Genomic DNA, 17,241 nt, shown 5'->3' with positions numbered 1-17,241 from the left:
CTCCGAGGGGCAGCTCTGAACCTCCTTCCAGAAAGCAAGGGAGGGAGGGACGGAGGGAGGGGAAACCTCACCTCCTCAGCTCTTGGACTTCAGCATCAAAACATTCAGAGTCACTGACTTCCGAGCTATTTCGATTTGTGTTCGATCTCCTTTCCATTTCTCTGCCTTCCTTCTGTTTCATGTCCCGTTCCTAACTTTCCGAGCCGCGTGTTGGTTCCAGTGGCTTCTAGATCCAAACTTCCCTCGAGGAGTCATAAAATCTCCACGTGGTTGGTTGTCCTTCAGCTGTGCCACTTGTTTCTAGTTCCAGCCACAGGCAACGACAATCATCTCTGTCGTTTGTGCTTCTCAAGAAGTGCTGTGTTGAGGTTTCCACCGCAGTCCAAAAAGGGGAACTTGGCTTCCCTGGGCCTGCTGGTACAAACCCCCAATCACCGTGTAATCTCTCACCTGTGTTCAAATGTGCTTTTTTAAAAAAAAATTGTCTATAAGATTTTATTTATTTATTTGAGAGAGCAAGCACGCGCACACGAGTGGGGTGAGCAGCAAAGGGAGACCATCTCAAGCTGACGTCCCCCTCAGCGGGGAACCCAATGTGGGCTCCAAGCTACCGCCACGGAGATCACACCCTGAGCTGAAACTAAGCGTCAGACGCTCCACCGACTGAGCCACCCGGACGTCCCAAATGTGTTTTATGAATATTCTATGTTTGTTTTAATTTAAAAAAAAACACACTCTTTTTACATAAGTTTTATAAGCTCATATTTTTCTCAGCTCTTACTTTTTCTCTTATAAATAGATTCTGGACAGTATTTTAGTAAATAGTGGTTATTTAAATTATTATATTATCATTTCTAGGAAATACAAGGAGTTAAATTTAATGGATTGACATAATTTGATATTTCTTTTTTTTAAAAAAAGATTTTATTTATTTATTCATGAGAGACACAGAGAGAGAGGCAGAGACACAGGCAGAGGGAGATGCAGGCTCCCCATAGGGAGCCCGATGTGGGACTCGATCCTAGGACCCAGGGATCACGTGCTGAGCCAAAGGCAGATGCTCAACCGCTGAGCCACCCAGGGGTCCCGCTAATTTGCTATTTCTTAAACAACATGCTATCATGTGAGGATAGTTCAGCCACCGGAGACATTAGACATCTCAGAATACTTTCCCTCTGCCGATGCTTGTGTCCCTGTGACAAGAGAACAGTGGAGGTCACATCACGATCTCCATAAACAGTAGTTGATGACAGCATGCCTGGGCTCTGCTGATTGCACAGAGATCATGTGTGCGGAGCAAGGGGCCCAGGGGCTTTCCTGGGGCTCCGGACCCAGCAGAGACACTGCCTTGTTACCAGGGCCCTGCCGGGGGTGAGCTGAGCTCAGCTCCTCGGGGCAACAAAGGTGAGTACAGGCTGGGCTTCTCAGCTCTGCTCTACCTCCAGGTAGAGAGGCATCTGGGCCACTGGGGCCCTCAAGAGTGAAGAGCCTGCCGCAGTGTCACCACCATCTGTATAGTGCACGTGCCAAGGACCTTGGTGGCAGCCTGTGCCAAACTCTGCAGCCTTGACACTGGGGGTTGGGTGTGAGTTGTCGCGCCCGGCAGCCCAGCTGAGCCAGGATCAAGCATGTCCAGGGCTGGATGTAAATTATGGCCAAAGAGCAAAACCGGAGTCTCTAAGTGATGCCGTGAGCAGTCCTGGGACCTGAGGCTGGGGCAAGGTCCGCTTTGCAGAGTAATAGCCCCGGCAGGGCCTGTCCAGGGCCTAATCCACCGCTGTGGGCATGGAGGGCAGAGCAAGCGTTGGGGTAACCATGCTTAAGATACTCTGGGGTCGGCTGGAAAAACGAATGAACCAGGTTCCAGAACTTCCAGGCTGTGCCGCCTCGGGTACGTTCCGGAACATCACTGAGCCTGCTTCCTCCTCTGTTGTAAGGGAGTGAAGACCCCTTAGGAGGAGGCCCCTCCCTCCAGTGAGTCTAGGGGAGACATTGGTAGACGTCGAAGGCCTGGCTAGTCCCTGGTACCTGGCAGTGGCTCCGGAAAGAGCCGTGGTTGACGGGAGGCTCCTCCGGGGTCATAGCCTGAGCCAGCCTCTGTGGACAAGCAGAGATGGGACAATTAGCCCGCAGAACCCTGACAAAGGGAGGCACGCAGGGCAAATTCTCTGTACCCGTCAGGCTAGCACGCGGGAAAAGTGGGGGAAGCAGGGGAGGATTGCACGGATAGAGCCTGGGGCTCAGAGCAGTAAACGGTGTCCCCTGTTCTCCCGTGGCACCTGGACTAAGTCGCCCTCTGTGAAAGTGGGGCGAAGAACGGAGGGGGCGATGGGTGACATTTGCCTGCAAGTCCCTCCCACGGGCTGCAGTTTTTCGTGCAGCCACCAGAGGACAGGGCCGGCTCACGCTCCCTTCTCTGGGCCCGGGGAGATGATGGGGCTGAGGGCTCCCCCTCTCTCACCTCCCTCTCCTCCCTCTCCTCCCTCCCCTCCTTCCCCTCCCTCACTGTGGATCAAGACTCGATTCAGAGCCCCTGAGAGGTCAGGACGCCCCTCCCAACATTCCATCTCTAGAACCCGGTGGTCAGGTTGAGGCAGATGTTTGTGTATCAGCCCAACCAGATTTCTCAGGGCTTCGGTGCCCCTGTGCCCCCTCTTCTCACAGGCAGTGCTCCCCATTTCTCCTTTCTTGGATTCCTTTTCTCAAGGGGGGAAGGACTGTGCACATGGGTGCTATCCCATGCAGGGCTTGCGACCAGACCAGCGTCCATCAGCCAGGACCTGTCTTTACGCCCATCTTAAAGGTGCTCCGACCATAAAGGTCGTGGCTCAGTCGTTTGAGCATCAACTCCTGGTTTCAGCTCAGGTCATGATCTCAGGATCCCGGGGTCGAACCCCACATTGGGCTCCAAGCTCAGTGGGGAGTCTGCTCAAGATTCTCTCTCCTTCTGTCCCTCCTCCTCCTCCAAAATCAATCAATCCTACACCAACCCATGGCCCCACCATGGCGTAGCCTCTCAGTCATGGGGTGCTGTAGCTCCCTGTTGAGGATTGACTTGACTGCCTTGACCGCAGAGGGGCGTGTAGGTGGCTGCTGGCTGCCAGTGCACCCCCTATTGTTCCTGAGCAAGGGAGAAGCTCAGAAGTAGCCAGGTGGCATTCCTTTTTCTGGGGTTAGTGGCCGCCCTAGGGAATTGGCCATTTTACACCCACAGAAACACGTGTACACACACACACAAACGCACTTGGACGTGACACACAGCCACACACTCCTGCACCAACACAGGCAGAGACACACACGGACAAACACACGGTTGATATGATACCTGTGTATCGTAACCCTAACGCCCCAGACATGAAAGTCACACGGACCTCACAGTCCTGTCCACAGGACACGTCCTAGGGACAGTGCTGCTGAGTTGCCTGGACAAGGCTTTTTGGTGGAAGCACATGTGGCCAGTGGCCGGTGTCCCAGCAGTGGTCGCCTGCCACAGTTGCAGTCCTAAAGGCCGTCTCCCAAAAGTCCCTCCAGGCCTGGCTCCTGGCCTCGCGCAGCGTGGGATCCATGGCCCCGTGTGTCCCCTCAGGTCTCAGGCGGGGGCATGGCCACGTGGCTTGGAGGCACAGTCACGGCTCTCGCAGAGGCCAGAGCCCACGCTCAGTTTGCAGGGGCCGAGTCCCCCTGGCTCAGGCCACATAGGAAGCATACATTCAGCTTTTTATATTTCTATTCCTATTCTTATTTTTTTATAGTAACAGCATTCCGCAGAGAACCAAGGGGCGTCGAGTCAAGGTTGTTTGAGGTTAAGTGTTGATTTGAAGCTGGATCTGTGTTTGTGGCTCTCCCTGGGCCAGTGACTCGCAGCCCGGACACCCACCTGCAGGCCCCCCTGGCAGGAGCAGGAGGGAGAGCAGTGGCGACACGCAGCGGCTGGTCCCAGAAGACCCTGGTTAGGAACAACACAGATGCCAGGGAAGCCCCGCTCTACCCCCTTCGACCACCCCCACCCGCAAAAGGCGAGCCTTGGGCCGGTGTGTGGAGACACGACCCCTGACACTTGGTATGCGTGGGGCAGATTTCCCCACACCTGTCATCCTGCCAGGGCCTCGACCCGAATTTTCACCACGGGCTACCTCTTCAGCCCAATGGGTAGAGAGTCTTGCCACGGCCACTTTGTAGACGAGAGTCTGAGTCTCCGTGCAGCTTAGGGTTGGGCCAAGGGGCCCCTTCCGTCTGCAGAGCCTGCTCCTGCCACCTGAGTCCTTGTCCCTGTCCCATGCGGCTGCCCTGCCCTTCCTGTGGGTTTTGCACCCAGGCTGGTACCAGGCAGGTGCTTGAGAAATACGGGTGGAAGCTTGAACAATGAAACAGATGAAGTCCATTGGGCCTAGAAGGTTGAGGGGGGCCTTATTTCAGAATGAGAGTGGTGGGAATGGTCAAGCCTTCTGGAAATCCAGTGTCTGCCCCTCACCTGGCTGTTTCATCCAGTTCCTTGACTTGTGAGCACAGCAGAAAAAGAGGCGACCCTTCCTAGGAGATGATCTCCCTCAAGGTAGGCCTTTGGGACATGGCCCTGAAGGCTTGGCCAGAGCAGCCAGGGAGAGCTAACCACACGTCACTGCGGCCACCGGGCTCGGGAGGGTGGTGGCGGCGGCAGGGGGCCTCTGACCCACCCCTGTGCGCATCCCAGGGGGCAGCCAGGTGGGGCCGCTCGTCTCTGTCTTCAACGCTTTCTTTCTCTCTTCCTCTCATGAGGGAAAAGGGGCTTTGCTGAGGTGGACTCAAGATGTAGACCCTGCTGGTGGCCAGAGGGAACCTGTGCCCGGGAGATGCCCTGCTTCGGGCCTCAGAGGCAGGGCCCCTCACCGCGTGCTGGTGCTCCCAGGGATGAGGGAGAGCCAGCCAAGGGGACCAGGAGAGCACAGGGACTGGGCCCCGGGCAGAGGGCGTGGGGAGTCTGTGCCCGGGAGTGTAGGGAGGACAGAGCTTTCTGGAAAGGGGGCCACGGCCCGACGTGCGGCGATGCCGACGGCCCATGATGGGAGGCCTGGGCACTGCCCACTGAAGCATCACCGGGCGGTTGTTGGTGATCTGGGTAGGGGCAGAGTGATTTAAAATAAGCCTCTATCTGATTCTTCTCCTATCTGACGCAACAAGCTCAGTTCTCCTTCCGAAAATGATCCAAGTCCCCCTGCCCTGGCCAGTGCCCACCTCTCTGCCCTCATCCTGGGTTCTCCTCTTCACACACCACACTCCAGCCACCCTGCTCTCCTTCTGTTTCCTGTTCTAGGACCTTGGCACGCACCATTCTTTTCACCAGGGACGCCCTTCTGCTCCGTCCAAATGGCCACCTGCCTCTGGTCCCACAGGTCCCCGCTGAAATGTCACCTGTTCTGAGGGGACTCCTCTCCAGACTCCCTTCCTAAAGTGGGTCCTCTAGTGTTATTTTCTTCCCCAGGACATTTTAGCTTCTTCCTCAGGGGCCCACACAGCCGTGTCGTACACCTGCCCGCTCGCCCTTCCCACAGCCCCCTTTCCTGAAACCCCAGGCTTCCTTGCACCGGGCTCCTCGCTTTTCCAAGTCGGTTTAACGTCACTTCTTGGAAAGATCTTAACCACCCTGACAAATTGAGCCCAGCCCCAGCTCTTGCTTGTTGACACTGTAGGGGTTTCCTTTCCAGCAGTTACACAGGCTGGAATTCCTATGGGGCAACATGAGCCTGTGTGTCCTCTGTCCTCTCCACTGGATCCCAAGGATGCCCCCTTCTGCTCACAGGTTCTGTGTGCCGGGCCTGGCTCACAAGAGGGACGCAGGTCATCTTTTAGAAGGAAAAAGTCAATCATCTGTCTCTCTCTCTCTCCAGCATGGGCAGCAGATCCCCTCTTGGGAGAATGATAAGGACTCTTCTTTGCCTGCTGGACCAGGACTCCCTGCCTAGCTCATATGCCCAGAGAGAATGTGGATTACATTCTTTCAACAGAGATCTTTTTGTCCTTAGCCACAGAGATTTTTCTGTTTCTTCCCTTAGTAAAGGGCTCCTCTCTGTGCTCTTGTACATTGGTAGGTTCCTTACTGGGGGTTTCTATTTCTCTCACACCAGAGAGGACAAGAGATGGCAAAGTTGCATTCGATCAAATATTTCAGGAGAAGCTGATCTCAGAGGAGGAAGGTGTGGAAGATGGGGCGAGGGGAGGTGTCTGGGTTTTATTTATTTATTTATTTATTTATTTATTTATTTATTTATTTATTTGGTGGTGTCTGGGTTTTAAAGGAGGTTCTTGACAACGGCCAGTTTGGAGCTGGGAGTGGGCCCTCCCCCAGATCATGCCAGGTTCTTTTAGAAAGGGAATAGCTGTCAGGAGAGAGAAAGGCTGGCCGCTCTAGCTACTCAATGACTGGACACCTCCCTTCCTTCCTCAGGATGTAGGTGGTGACTTCAAGATCTCCAAGCCAAGGGGCTATGAAGTTCAGTCTTGGTCAACGTGATGGATGCCCTGCCCCAGGCTGGGCCAAGGTAAGCCCGGTGGACCTTTGCTCTCCAGGACCATAGCCACCAGCCACATGTGTCCAATGAGTGCTTGAAATATGGCCCATCCAAACTGAGATGAGCTACAAGTGTAAAATACACACCAGATTTTAAAGATCTAATAAGAAAAGAAAAAAGAATGAAAAATAGGTGATGTATGATGATTATATACTGATTATATGCCAAAATGATAATATTTCGAAAATTTTTTAAGATTTTATTTATTCATGAGAGACACAGAGAGAGAGGCAGAGACACAGGCACAGGGAGAAGCAGGCTCCATGCAGGGAGCCCGACGTGGGACTCGATCCCAGGACTCTGGGGTCACGACCTGAGCTAAAGGCAGACGCACAAGCACTGAGCCACCCAGGTGCCCATAACATTTTGAATGTAACAAGTTAAATAGTATTTAACTTCACATTTTTTTAAAATGTATTTTAATGGGGTTGCTAGACAGTTTTAAATGAGCTTCATGGTTTGTATTTCATTTCTAACAGGGACTGTCTACGGTGTAGGCAGCCGGGGCGGCACTGTGGGCTCAGGGCCCCCCGCGGAGGGTGGGCAGGTGCCAGGAATGGGAGCAGCTCCCCTGGTGTGGTCAGGAAGCCCATGCCTGTGGCCTGGCTGCCCTCCAGGGGGCTGTGAGGGACTTCCTGCCCCATTCTTGAGCCACTTGATGCTGAAAGCTCCAGAGAACTTCCTCTTGTCTCAGACATCCAGGTGTTTTAGAAAATGAAACCTGGACTGTAGCCAATATTTGTCCCAAACGTGGGCCTGAGGGGGACACTGTTCCAACACCCCAGAACCCCAGGGACGAGCATTCCACATGTCTACAAAGAGAGGCTCTGGTCCCTTCGGAAATGTTTTCAGAGTCTAGGCCGAATGGGCCGGGGGCGGGGGCTGGGGGGTGGCTGCAGTGCATGGCCAGGGAGACGGAGGGGCGCGCCAAAGGCCATCGCACACAGATGACCGGGACACAGCCCAGCCCAGGGCCAGGAAGAGCAAACCCCTCCCGACAGTTCTGCGTAGACGCGCCGTGGGCCGTGGGCCGGGTGGCAGCGCGGGGCTGAGCCGGGAGGGGCCCGATGTGGGGAAGGCTGCAGCCCAACTGCCCTGAGGAATACGGGTCGGGTGGAATGGGGAATACCCGCGATGGGAAAGGTGCCTTGGGTTCCAGAACAGACACGAGGCTGAATCAACGGGAAACCGGCAGATGGGTCTCTAACTGCCCCCCCCACGGGGCGCCAGCGCAGCCCACCTGCGGCTTTGCTGGGGCGACGGGTGGAGGCAGATCCCTAACCTAGTAGCTGCGGCCCCGGCCGGCCCTGCTGGCTGCCCGTCCACACCGCTGACCCAGCTCGGCCCGGCCTCGCCTTGCAGCCCGGTGCGAACAACCCTTGGTGCCACCCTGGGGTCTCGGCTCCGGGCTCCAAAGCGGTCTGGAGCGGCCGTCCCAGGGAAGGGACGGCTGGACCCGGAGCAGCCCCTGTCCGTAGTGGCCATCCCCGCTCTGATGGACGCTTGTCCCCGGCAGGCTGCTCGAGGCACTGCAGCCGCACCCGGTGCCCCCGCGCTGTCCTGTCCTCCTTACCCTGCTTCCCTCGGTTGGCCCAGGGCAACCTCACCAGCGCCCAGGAGAAGACTCCGCAGTCGGGGCGCAGGCCGGCAACCGAGCCATGAACATAAGCGAACCCTGAGCATTCCCGCTTCCGGCTGCCGGGTCCCCTGCCAGCCTCCCGGAGAGCGGGGTTTGTGAAATACCAGCCTCGTCTATGCCCTACGCTCACTCATGCTCCGGAGCCCCTGCTTACCAGCCACACGGCGCTCGGGAGAGACCCTTCATCCCAAATGTGAGCCAAAGATCAAGTTTAACGATGTGGTCCCAAATTACACATCATTACACGACAGGAGGCCAAAGGAGGTCTCTCCTTCCCTACCAGAAACCTCTGCTCGTCCACGCCTCTCTCTACAGGTAAGGCTGCCAGATAAGATACAGGGTGACCGGTTACATGGAAACTTCAAATAAACATGAAAAAAATTTTAGTACAAGCATGACCCCAATATTACATGTGACACATTGCTATTTAAAATGTTATTTGTTCCCTGTACATTTTTAGGATTATAAATGGGTCTCGCCGCTCTGGGAAACGGTATGGGGTTTCCTTGAAAACTTAGAAACAGAACTACCGTAAGATCCAGCCATCCCACTTCTGGGATGAAATTTCCTTTGGAAATGGAAACAGCTTCTCTGAGATGTATCTGCACTTGCCCGGTGATTGCAGCATTATTTACAAGAGTCAAGACACGGAAACCACCTAAGCGTCAATGGATAAATGGACAAAGAAGGTGTGGTTTATGCATACAATGGAATATCATCCAGCCGCAAGGAAAAAGGAAATCCTGCCACTTGCCACAACAGGGCTATAAGGCGTGATATCACCTATATGTGAAATCTAAAAAAAACAAAACAAAACAAATTCATAGACACAGCATAGAGTAGTGACCACCAGGGCCTGGGAGATGGAGGAAATGGGGAGATACTGGTCAAACTGTACAAACTTCCAGTTATAAGACAGATAAGTTCTGGGGATCTGATGTATGGGATGGTGAGCATCTAGTTAATGATGCTGCATTATGTTCTTGAAGATTGCTTAGAGAGTAGATCTTAAATGTTCTCACCACAAAAAAGAAGTGGCAAATATGTGAGGTGACGGAGATGTTAGCTGGAGCTCCGGGGGCAATCATTTCACGATATGGGAGTGTCTCAACACCTAAACTCACACCAATGTCGTATGTTGATTATATTTTGATAAAGGCTAAAAAAAAAAAAAAAGAAATTGCCTAAAACATGATGTGCTTCTCTGGTGGCTAGAAGGGAAATGCTCAGGGCGGAGCGAAAGGCTGTGTTGATACAGTGTTGTGAATTTTTAAATAGATTGGCATTTTTAGGTGATAGAAAAAGCTTTAGGGCAGCCCGGGTGGCTCAGCAGTTTAGCACCGCTGTCAGCCAGGGCCTGATCCTGGGGACCCGGGATCAAGTCCCACATCAGGCTCCCTGCATGGAGCCTGCTTCTCCCTCTGCCTGCGTCTCTGCCTCTCTCTTTCTCCTCTCTGTATATTCTCATGAATGAATAAATAAAATCTTTTAAAAAATAAAAAAAAAAGCTTTATTTACTATGCAATTCTTCTTTTAATCAAATGACATTTGTTGGTGAGGCACTAATGTAGTGCGTGTGTGGGTGAGCACGCGTGTGTAATGTCTCCGGGGACAGCTTGAATTCTCCTTCAGCCGTTGGGCTGCCCGCCCCACAGATTTCTGAGATTAGACCTTAAACTATAGTTAACTAGCAAATTAGCTTCTCTATCTCTTGGTAACCCGCCGAATAAGCAGGCTGCTCCAACTGTGGGCATATTATGGCCGAGGGTTTAACACAGCTAAAAGGAGGGGCACCTGGGTGGCTCAGTGGTTGAGCGTCTGCCTTCGGCTCAGGTCGTGACCCCGAGGTCCTGGGATCGAGTCCCACGTCGGGCTCCCTGCAAGGAGCCTGCTTCTCCCTCTGCCTGTGTCTCTGCCTCTCTCCCTCTCTCTCTGTGTGTTAGCAAAGACACAACCAGAGGGAGAAGCAGGCTCCCCGCAAGGACCCCAGTGCGGGACTCGATCCTGGATCGATCAGGACCTGAGGTGAAGGCAGATGCTCAACCACTGAGCCATCCAGGCGTCCCTAAATATAAATTTTAAAACTGCCTGCAGTTTTTCTGTAAGTTCGATATGGCTACAGAATAATAATTTAAAAAAGAAAATCAAGGCTCAAAGACTTAAATAACCTGACCAAGGCCACGTGGATAACAGGTGGCTGCTCCAAATTGCAGCTTGGGGGTATCCGAACCCCAGATCTCCACCCTCACCCACGTGGCCCTGGAAGTCCCAGCTGCCTCCCCTGAGGCCCTGCAAGTCCACCCAAGAGGACCCCTCCTCCTGTTCCTTCACCTGCAGAACAGTCCTCCCTCACCCAAGCCATGTTGAGGGCCTCTTGATGGAACTGGTCCCCCACCAGCCCCAGCTCCCCCTCCCGCCTGGCCAGCACCCACCCTGAGGTGGTGGCAGGCAGCAGCAAGGCTCCAAATGGACCCTGGCCGGCTCCCTGCTCCTAGGGGTGGGGTTCTCTTAGCTGAACCCCCACGCTCCAAAAAGTTCTCTCAGTCTCCCCGAGGATCTCAAGATTTTTCAGACCACTCACAGGTCAAGATGGTGGTTTTTCCTGCCTTAGTTCCCTGTTGTTACCATCCCTACGGAGAGAGTCCCCCCTAGTCAGGGGGCTTGAGCAGGGACTCTCATCAGTCAGGGCTTTATGTGCTTCTCCATCATTTAAAGGAGTCAGCCCTGCAGGTTACAGACCTCACCCATAGCCCAGATGAGAAACTGCTGCTGTCCTGTGACCTTCCAGGTGTGGCCCTGCCTCCTCTGGCTCAGCCAGAGCAAAGGGGGGCGTGCAAAGGGTTCACCTGAGACTCTGAACCATGTGCCCATCAACGTAGCTGTGGGCTCCGGAAGCGGGGGCCGGGAGGCCGGGGAGGGCAGTAGGCAGCTCAGTGGTGAGATAAGCCCCGTGACCCATGGCTCGTCCTAGCTCCACCTGGCCACCCTCGGCCTAATCCATGGCTTCTGCATGGCCTGGAAGCAAAGGGCACCCCTTCCCAGAGCTGAAGAGGCTCTGGAGCTGGAACAGCCCCAGGAAGGGGTCACATGGAGACCTCCCTGTAAGGTGTTGATCTGTCCCTTTGCTCTCCCGGGAAGAGGGTGCAGCCCCGCTATATTCACTCCTGCAGGTGGGCATGTGGGGGCAGGTGGCCGTGGTCCCGTGCAGGAGTCAGCAGCCGGGCCCAGGCCGAGGCCGTGTGCATCCGCCGGTGCCTGGGCATGTGCAGTCACCCTTCACGGCCGGGGAAGCTGGCAGGGGGAGCGAGCCCCCCCTCCCCGCCGTGAGGTGTCTCCCTGCTTACGGGCCTGGCATTGCTTTCTAGCAATGAAACGCCAGGACACCTGCACCCCAATGTTTCTAGCAGCAATGTCCACAATAGCCAAACTGTGGAAGGAGCCTCGGTGTCCATCGAAAGATGATGGATAGAGAAGCTGTGGTATATGTATACAGTGGAATATTCCTCAGCCATTAGAAACGACAAATACCCACCATTTGCTTCCACGTGGATGGACCTGGAGGGTATGATGCTGAGTGAAATAAGTCAATCGGAGAAGGACAAACATTATATGGTCTCATTCATTTGGGAAATATAATAATATAATATAATATAATATAATATAATATAATATAATATAATAATATAATATAATAAATTGTGAAAGGGAATAAAGGGGAAAGGAGAAAAAATGTGTGGGAAATATCAGAAAGGGAGACAGAACATGAGAGACTCCTAACTCTGGGAAACAAGCAAGGGGGAGCAGAAGGGGAGGTGGGCAGGGGGGTGGGGATGACTGGGTGATGGGCACTGAGGGGGGCACTCGATGGGATGAGCACTGGGTGTTATGATATATGTTGGCAAATTGAACATCAATAAAAAATAAATTTATAAAAACAAAAAAGAGCCCTAAGTGCCCCTCCAGCCTGAGTGCCCTGTGAGGGAATGTCGCTGTGTAAATAAGACAGCTGCTTCCTGACTGGCCCTTCCGCGAACAGAGGCCCTCGTGACAGGAGCCTCTCTGGGGTGGAGAGGGACCCGGGAGCCTGCAGCCGCATAAATGGTGCTGCCGGCCTCTCCCCTCTGGCCTGAAGGCAGAGATCCACAAGGGCTCTGTTGTCTGGGTGAGTTTACCCCATCCCTGCTGTCTTGCTCAGTTGACAGGTTGCAGGCCGTGAGAGGCAGCCCAGTGGTCACGAGCCTAAAAGGGCCAGACTGGGAAGGAGGGGGCCTCCCCATGGACCACTGGGAGTCGTTCCCAGAAGCATAACTATGGATGCAGGAAGGTGGGCTTGAGACGTCCTCAAGCCCTGCTGTGCTCCTCGGCCAGGCCCACCCTCCCTGGGGACTCTGCAGAGCCTGCCAGTGAGGAAGAGGATGGCCTGCCAAGGGGAAAGGGACACCCCAGTGGTGGGGAGGGGATGGAACACCCCATTGCTGGCCCTGGTCATCTCTTATTTTTCCTCAAGAGCATGGTCCCTTAGACCCTGCAAGTGAGGGTAGCTGAGGGTAGAAGGACAGAGGGAGGGAGTGACCCCATCCCTCCTCCCAACAGCCTGGGAAGGACAAGTCAGGGTTGTCTCCAGGGCACAGAAGTCAGGACAGGAGACGTGAGTTCCCACTGTCACACCACGAGGTGTGAACAGAGACTGCATCAGAAGCCAGGCCCTCTGACCAGCTCAGGTACACGCCACCTCCAGCCCCAGAGGTGGGGCGTGAGACCACAGATGATGCCAGGGGTTTCTGAGGATAGGTTGGGTCTTCCCCGAAGTCCTGTCCACACCTGCCCTGACCCTCAGGCTCAGCTGTGTGCCTAAATCTTGACAAAGCACAGCAAGGGGGAAACTTTGCAGATGCTTCAGATGAGCCAGTGGTGCTTTCTTCCTGCAGGAGGAGTCACTGGGACGGAAGCCATGTGGCTGCGCTGTTTGGCCCTCGCCCTCACCTTGCTGATGGTTTCTGGCATCGAGAACAATACGAAGGACGTCTGTGTTGGAAACCCTGGCATCCCTGGCACTCCTGGGTCCCATGGCTTGCCAGGCAGAGATGGGAGAGATGGAGTCAAAGGAGACCCTGGGCCTCCAGGTACTGGGTGAGACCCTACCCTCAGCTGATAGAGTGACCTGTTTCCAGGAGGCCCACCTGTCCAGGGCTCTGGGCTGGGTCCCACGGTCAGCGGGATGGCAGGGTATGGTGGGAGGTGTCTGAGGGCCTTAGACTGGAGCAGCCCTGAGGAGTTTACCCTCAAAGTGCCCATGGGGTGACAGGTGAGTCGGTTACACTGATAAGGGAGGTCCCTTCACATCAGCCCCAGCCCATCTGTGGGTGATAAATACCACACACCCATGTCCCCTTCTCCCTGCAGGCCCCATGGGCCCCCCTGGAGGAATGCCAGGCCACCCTGGGCCTAATGGGATGACTGGAGCCCCTGGTGTTGCTGGAGAGCGTGGAGAAAAGGGAGAGCCTGGCGAGAGGGGCCCCCCAGGTGAGCAGGACGGGGCAAGCCCGTGGTGCCAACACAGGCCCTGCATCCGCGTGGCCAGTTACGTGAGGGATGACGGGGGTCAGACAGCGCCATGGAGGTCCCCAAAGGGCATAGCGCTCACCTAAGTAAGAGCAGACGAGGCCGAGGGGAGGAGTCAGAGATGCCCAGGTGCAGGCCATGGCGAGGACTGATGGGTGTTGGACACGCTCCACACATCACGACTGCTGGTGGCACACGCAGGGCATCAGGTGTGCCACAGGGACAGCGCTGAGAGGCAAGGAAGGCCCTTCCTTGGGCTGAGACCCGGGGGCACTCTGAAAGGAGCATGGGGTTAGATGGGGTCGAGGCAGGTGATGTGAACGGGAGCCCCCCACGCAGACGGGAACACCAAAGCTCGGCCAAGGTCCACCAGGAGGGTGCAGAGAGAAGCACGTGCTCTACCCCTCAGTCAGAGCAGCCTCCTACCTCAGTGTTTGAACCCAGGCCTCCTGGACAACTGCCCACTCCTGACTGAGCTGCTGGCTGGCCAGTGGGGGGGTGGGTGAGGTTGAGGGAGGATGATGGGTCAGGACCAAGGGTAGAGACCACGGTGCAGGCCTGTTGTGCAAGGCAGGTAGGTGATTCCCCGGCTCAGCCAGGCCAGAGAGAGAAGACAGGTGGAGGGGACCTTGCCTCCAAACCAGAAAAACCCACAGGAGCGGGCAGACAGAGCCACCGAAGAACAGGGCAGGAAAGTAGAGGGGGAGGCCCGGCAGGTGCAGGGTGGACAAGGGTGTAGGCAGTGTGGAGACACACTCCAGGGCCCGAGCAGTGGGCGTGCAGAGGTAAAGGCAGGATGCCAGGCTTGCCGCTGTCATCGGGCCTGCTTGGCAGCAAGTGGGGATCTTGGTTGGCTTGCCCCTTATCTGGGGGGCGGGGATCTCTTGACAGGACTTCCAGCTTCTTTAGATGAAGAGCTCCAAACCACACTCCACGACCTCAGACATCAAATCCTGCAGACCATGGGAGGTAAGGGGTTCTCCAGGGCCGTCTAGCACAGAGGGCCCCCCATAAGTACCCCCATTCCCAGCGTCGGGCTCCGGAACCCAGAGCCTTGGCAAACAGGCAGGGATGTGCAAGTCTTGGGGGGAAAAGAATGATCCTTCCCTTTCCTGATGCCTTCGCGTGGCCCGGAGCAGAGGTAGAAACAGATCGTCTCCCTCAGTCAGCGGAGCATAAGCTCTCGGCTCTATCTTGCTTTCTATGGAGTCTCAGGAAATTGGAGTTTCTGGCACATGATAGAGAGTCACTAAGTAATAGTTAAATGCATGAATGAAGGAAGAAGATGATGAGAGCACGGAGGGGACTTTCGGGAGGCCCGGGTGGGCAGGGGAGGCGAGGCAGCAGAGAGGGCACGAAGACAGGGACAGGGACTCTGAGCCAGCGGCGGGGGCCTGACTGGGTTCCTGTGCTGCAGTCCTCAGCTTGCACGAGTCCCTGCTGGTGGTGGGAAGGAAGGTCTTCTCCAGCAATGGGCAGTCCATTAATTTCAACGACATTCAAGAGTTATGTGCCGGGGCAGGCGGCCAAATTGCTGCCCCGATGAGCCCAGAAGAGAATGAAGCCATTGCAAGCATTGTGAAGAAGTATAACACTTACGCCTACCTGGGCCTGGTGGAGAGCCCCGACTCTGGAGACTTCCAGTACATGGATGGGGCCCCTGTGAATTACACCAACTGGTACCCCGGGGAGCCCAGAGGTCGGGGCAAAGAGCAGTGTGTGGAGATGTACACAGATGGGCAGTGGAATAACAAAAACTGCCTGCAGTACCGACTGGCCATCTGTGAGTTTTGAGCAGGCCTCTAAGGCCACAGGAGAGATAGGGCCCTGCCTTGCCTTTCAGCCTCCATCCTGCAGATGCACCCCCCCCCCCCGCCGCCCCCAACCGATCTCTGAGATGCTATAGCTCCATTCCAGCAAAATGGATCTGTGGCTGGCTATCAGAGCGGGAGGCATGCTTAGCCACCCCGCTCCCCGGACAGGCCCTGAGTCCTCAGCCACATCAGCATCGGGAATCATGCTGACACTCCCCCTGAGCCCCCTCCCAACACCGCACACCCAGGGCCACCCCTAACTTGGCCCTTTGGCAAGAGTCGGAGACTTCCTTCTTCCTCTTCTTGCCCAGTTCCTTCTTTTCTAGATGGCAGCAGTGAGGCCCTGGGTTGGAACTCCATCCCCCTACCCACATCCCAGATCACACAGGTGTCTGCTTCCTGGCCCCCTCTACTCTCACTCTGCAGGCCACCCCGGGCCCAGCCTCATCAAGATTTGGCAGTTCTGGTCAAGTATGATAGAACAGGTGGGCCTAGGGAATTCCAAATGTGTGGCGCTACGGAGGCATGGGGCATCATGTGGCCTCCCTCCGAGGGCACATTTGGTCGGTGTCTCCATGAGGTCAGAGGGCCGGCTGGTGCCGCAGCATGGTGGAGGCCGGCCTACCCTAATCATTGGCATGTACCATCCACTGCCTTGAGTCTCGGGTTGCCTCTCATCTCCTGACCTAAAAGCAGCCAGTTTACACCCTAGGGAAGATCTCACCCCCGACCTCAGACATAATCCAAGTAATTTCCTGCTGATGGACATGTCCCCACACCAATCCGGATCTCAGTGAGGTGTTCACATCCCTCACCCCACCACTGGCTGTTTACTGAGCACGTAAATAGCGTAAGTGTCCCAATTCTATGTACGCAGAACCTTGCCAACACTCCTAATACATTTTATGGAATATGATTCATCTTTACACAATGCCATGGGCCCAGCCTGATTTTCCCCATTCTTATGTGAGGACCCAAACTTAAAGAAGTTAAATGTTTTGAATTTTATTCCTTGGAGCAAGTGGCAGAGGCTGTGTTCAAACCTATCTGCCTGGACCTGAAGCTCATGCTCATAACCACCTCACTCACCTCTGACTGGACAGAGATGATTTAAGTGTAATAAATCATGACTGCGTTAACGTGAGTTTTCATTGCTTTGGTTTCAAGAAACAACATATTTCTTTATTTCCAAAAATCAAATTAACACTGGCTCCCCACTTACCCGAAAAATGGAAAATTCGATCTCAAATAATGTCTTCTTTTTGGGTGGGAGGGGCAGCCCGCTTTCCACCCCAAGTTGTAGGAACGTATGGCAAGCTACAGAAAACATCTGGAAGAATGTATGGGCATCCGTGTTGATGGCTGGCTTCAAGATCACTCCCAATCTAACTCCACATGGTTCATCTGTGGGTGGGAATACAATGCCTTCCATTTTCCACGTAGCCACCTGAGTTTTCCGTGGCCCAAAGGTGGTAGCATTCAGGGCCCTGTCCCAGCCTCTGTGAGCCACCTCAGTCTCCTGTCCATGTGGAAGGGGACCATGTCCCCATGCCCCAGGGATGTGTGGGGATCAGACCATGGTTCTACTTGCTTGAGGAGGCAAGGAACACGTATGTGTCCCTCCTCCAGGAAGGTCTCCCCTCTTTTCCCATCTTTACACCTTCAAATGCCCTCCCTCACT

The 17,241-nt window shown here is 54.9% G+C and overlaps 1 protein-coding gene across 1 annotated transcript; it reads left to right on the top strand.

Annotated features, from left to right (window-relative positions):
* Window positions 1-12,194: 12,194 nt before the first annotated feature.
* Window positions 12,195-16,699, top strand: LOC144312452 (pulmonary surfactant-associated protein A). The gene is made up of 5 exons (XM_077895196.1): window positions 12,195-12,346; window positions 13,113-13,307; window positions 13,588-13,707; window positions 14,638-14,715; window positions 15,164-16,699. The coding sequence occupies exons 1-5, from the start codon at window positions 12,283-12,285 to the stop codon at window positions 15,538-15,540; spliced, it is 834 nt and encodes a 277-aa protein (XP_077751322.1). The 5' UTR covers window positions 12,195-12,282; the 3' UTR covers window positions 15,541-16,699.
* Window positions 16,700-17,241: the final 542 nt, after the last annotated feature.

This window comes from Canis aureus, chromosome 4, assembly GCF_053574225.1.
Source record: "Canis aureus isolate CA01 chromosome 4, VMU_Caureus_v.1.0, whole genome shotgun sequence".
Classification (NCBI taxonomy): Eukaryota; Metazoa; Chordata; class Mammalia; order Carnivora; family Canidae; genus Canis; species Canis aureus.
Note: the sequence above shows the minus strand (reverse complement) of the source record. Positions and strands in the feature narration are given on the sequence as shown.

Excerpts from the sequence above, each read along its gene's own strand:
- LOC144312452 (XM_077895196.1), top strand. The coding sequence starts at position 12,283 with ATGGTGCTGCCGGCCTCTCCCCTCTGGCCTGAAGGCAGAGATCCACAA. Across the intron at positions 13,308-13,587 it reads AGGAGACCCTGGGCCTCCAG|GCCCCATGGGCCCCCCTGGA; the intron begins GTACTGGGTGAG and ends TTCTCCCTGCAG. Across the intron at positions 14,716-15,163 it reads AATCCTGCAGACCATGGGAG|TCCTCAGCTTGCACGAGTCC; the intron begins GTAAGGGGTTCT and ends CCTGTGCTGCAG.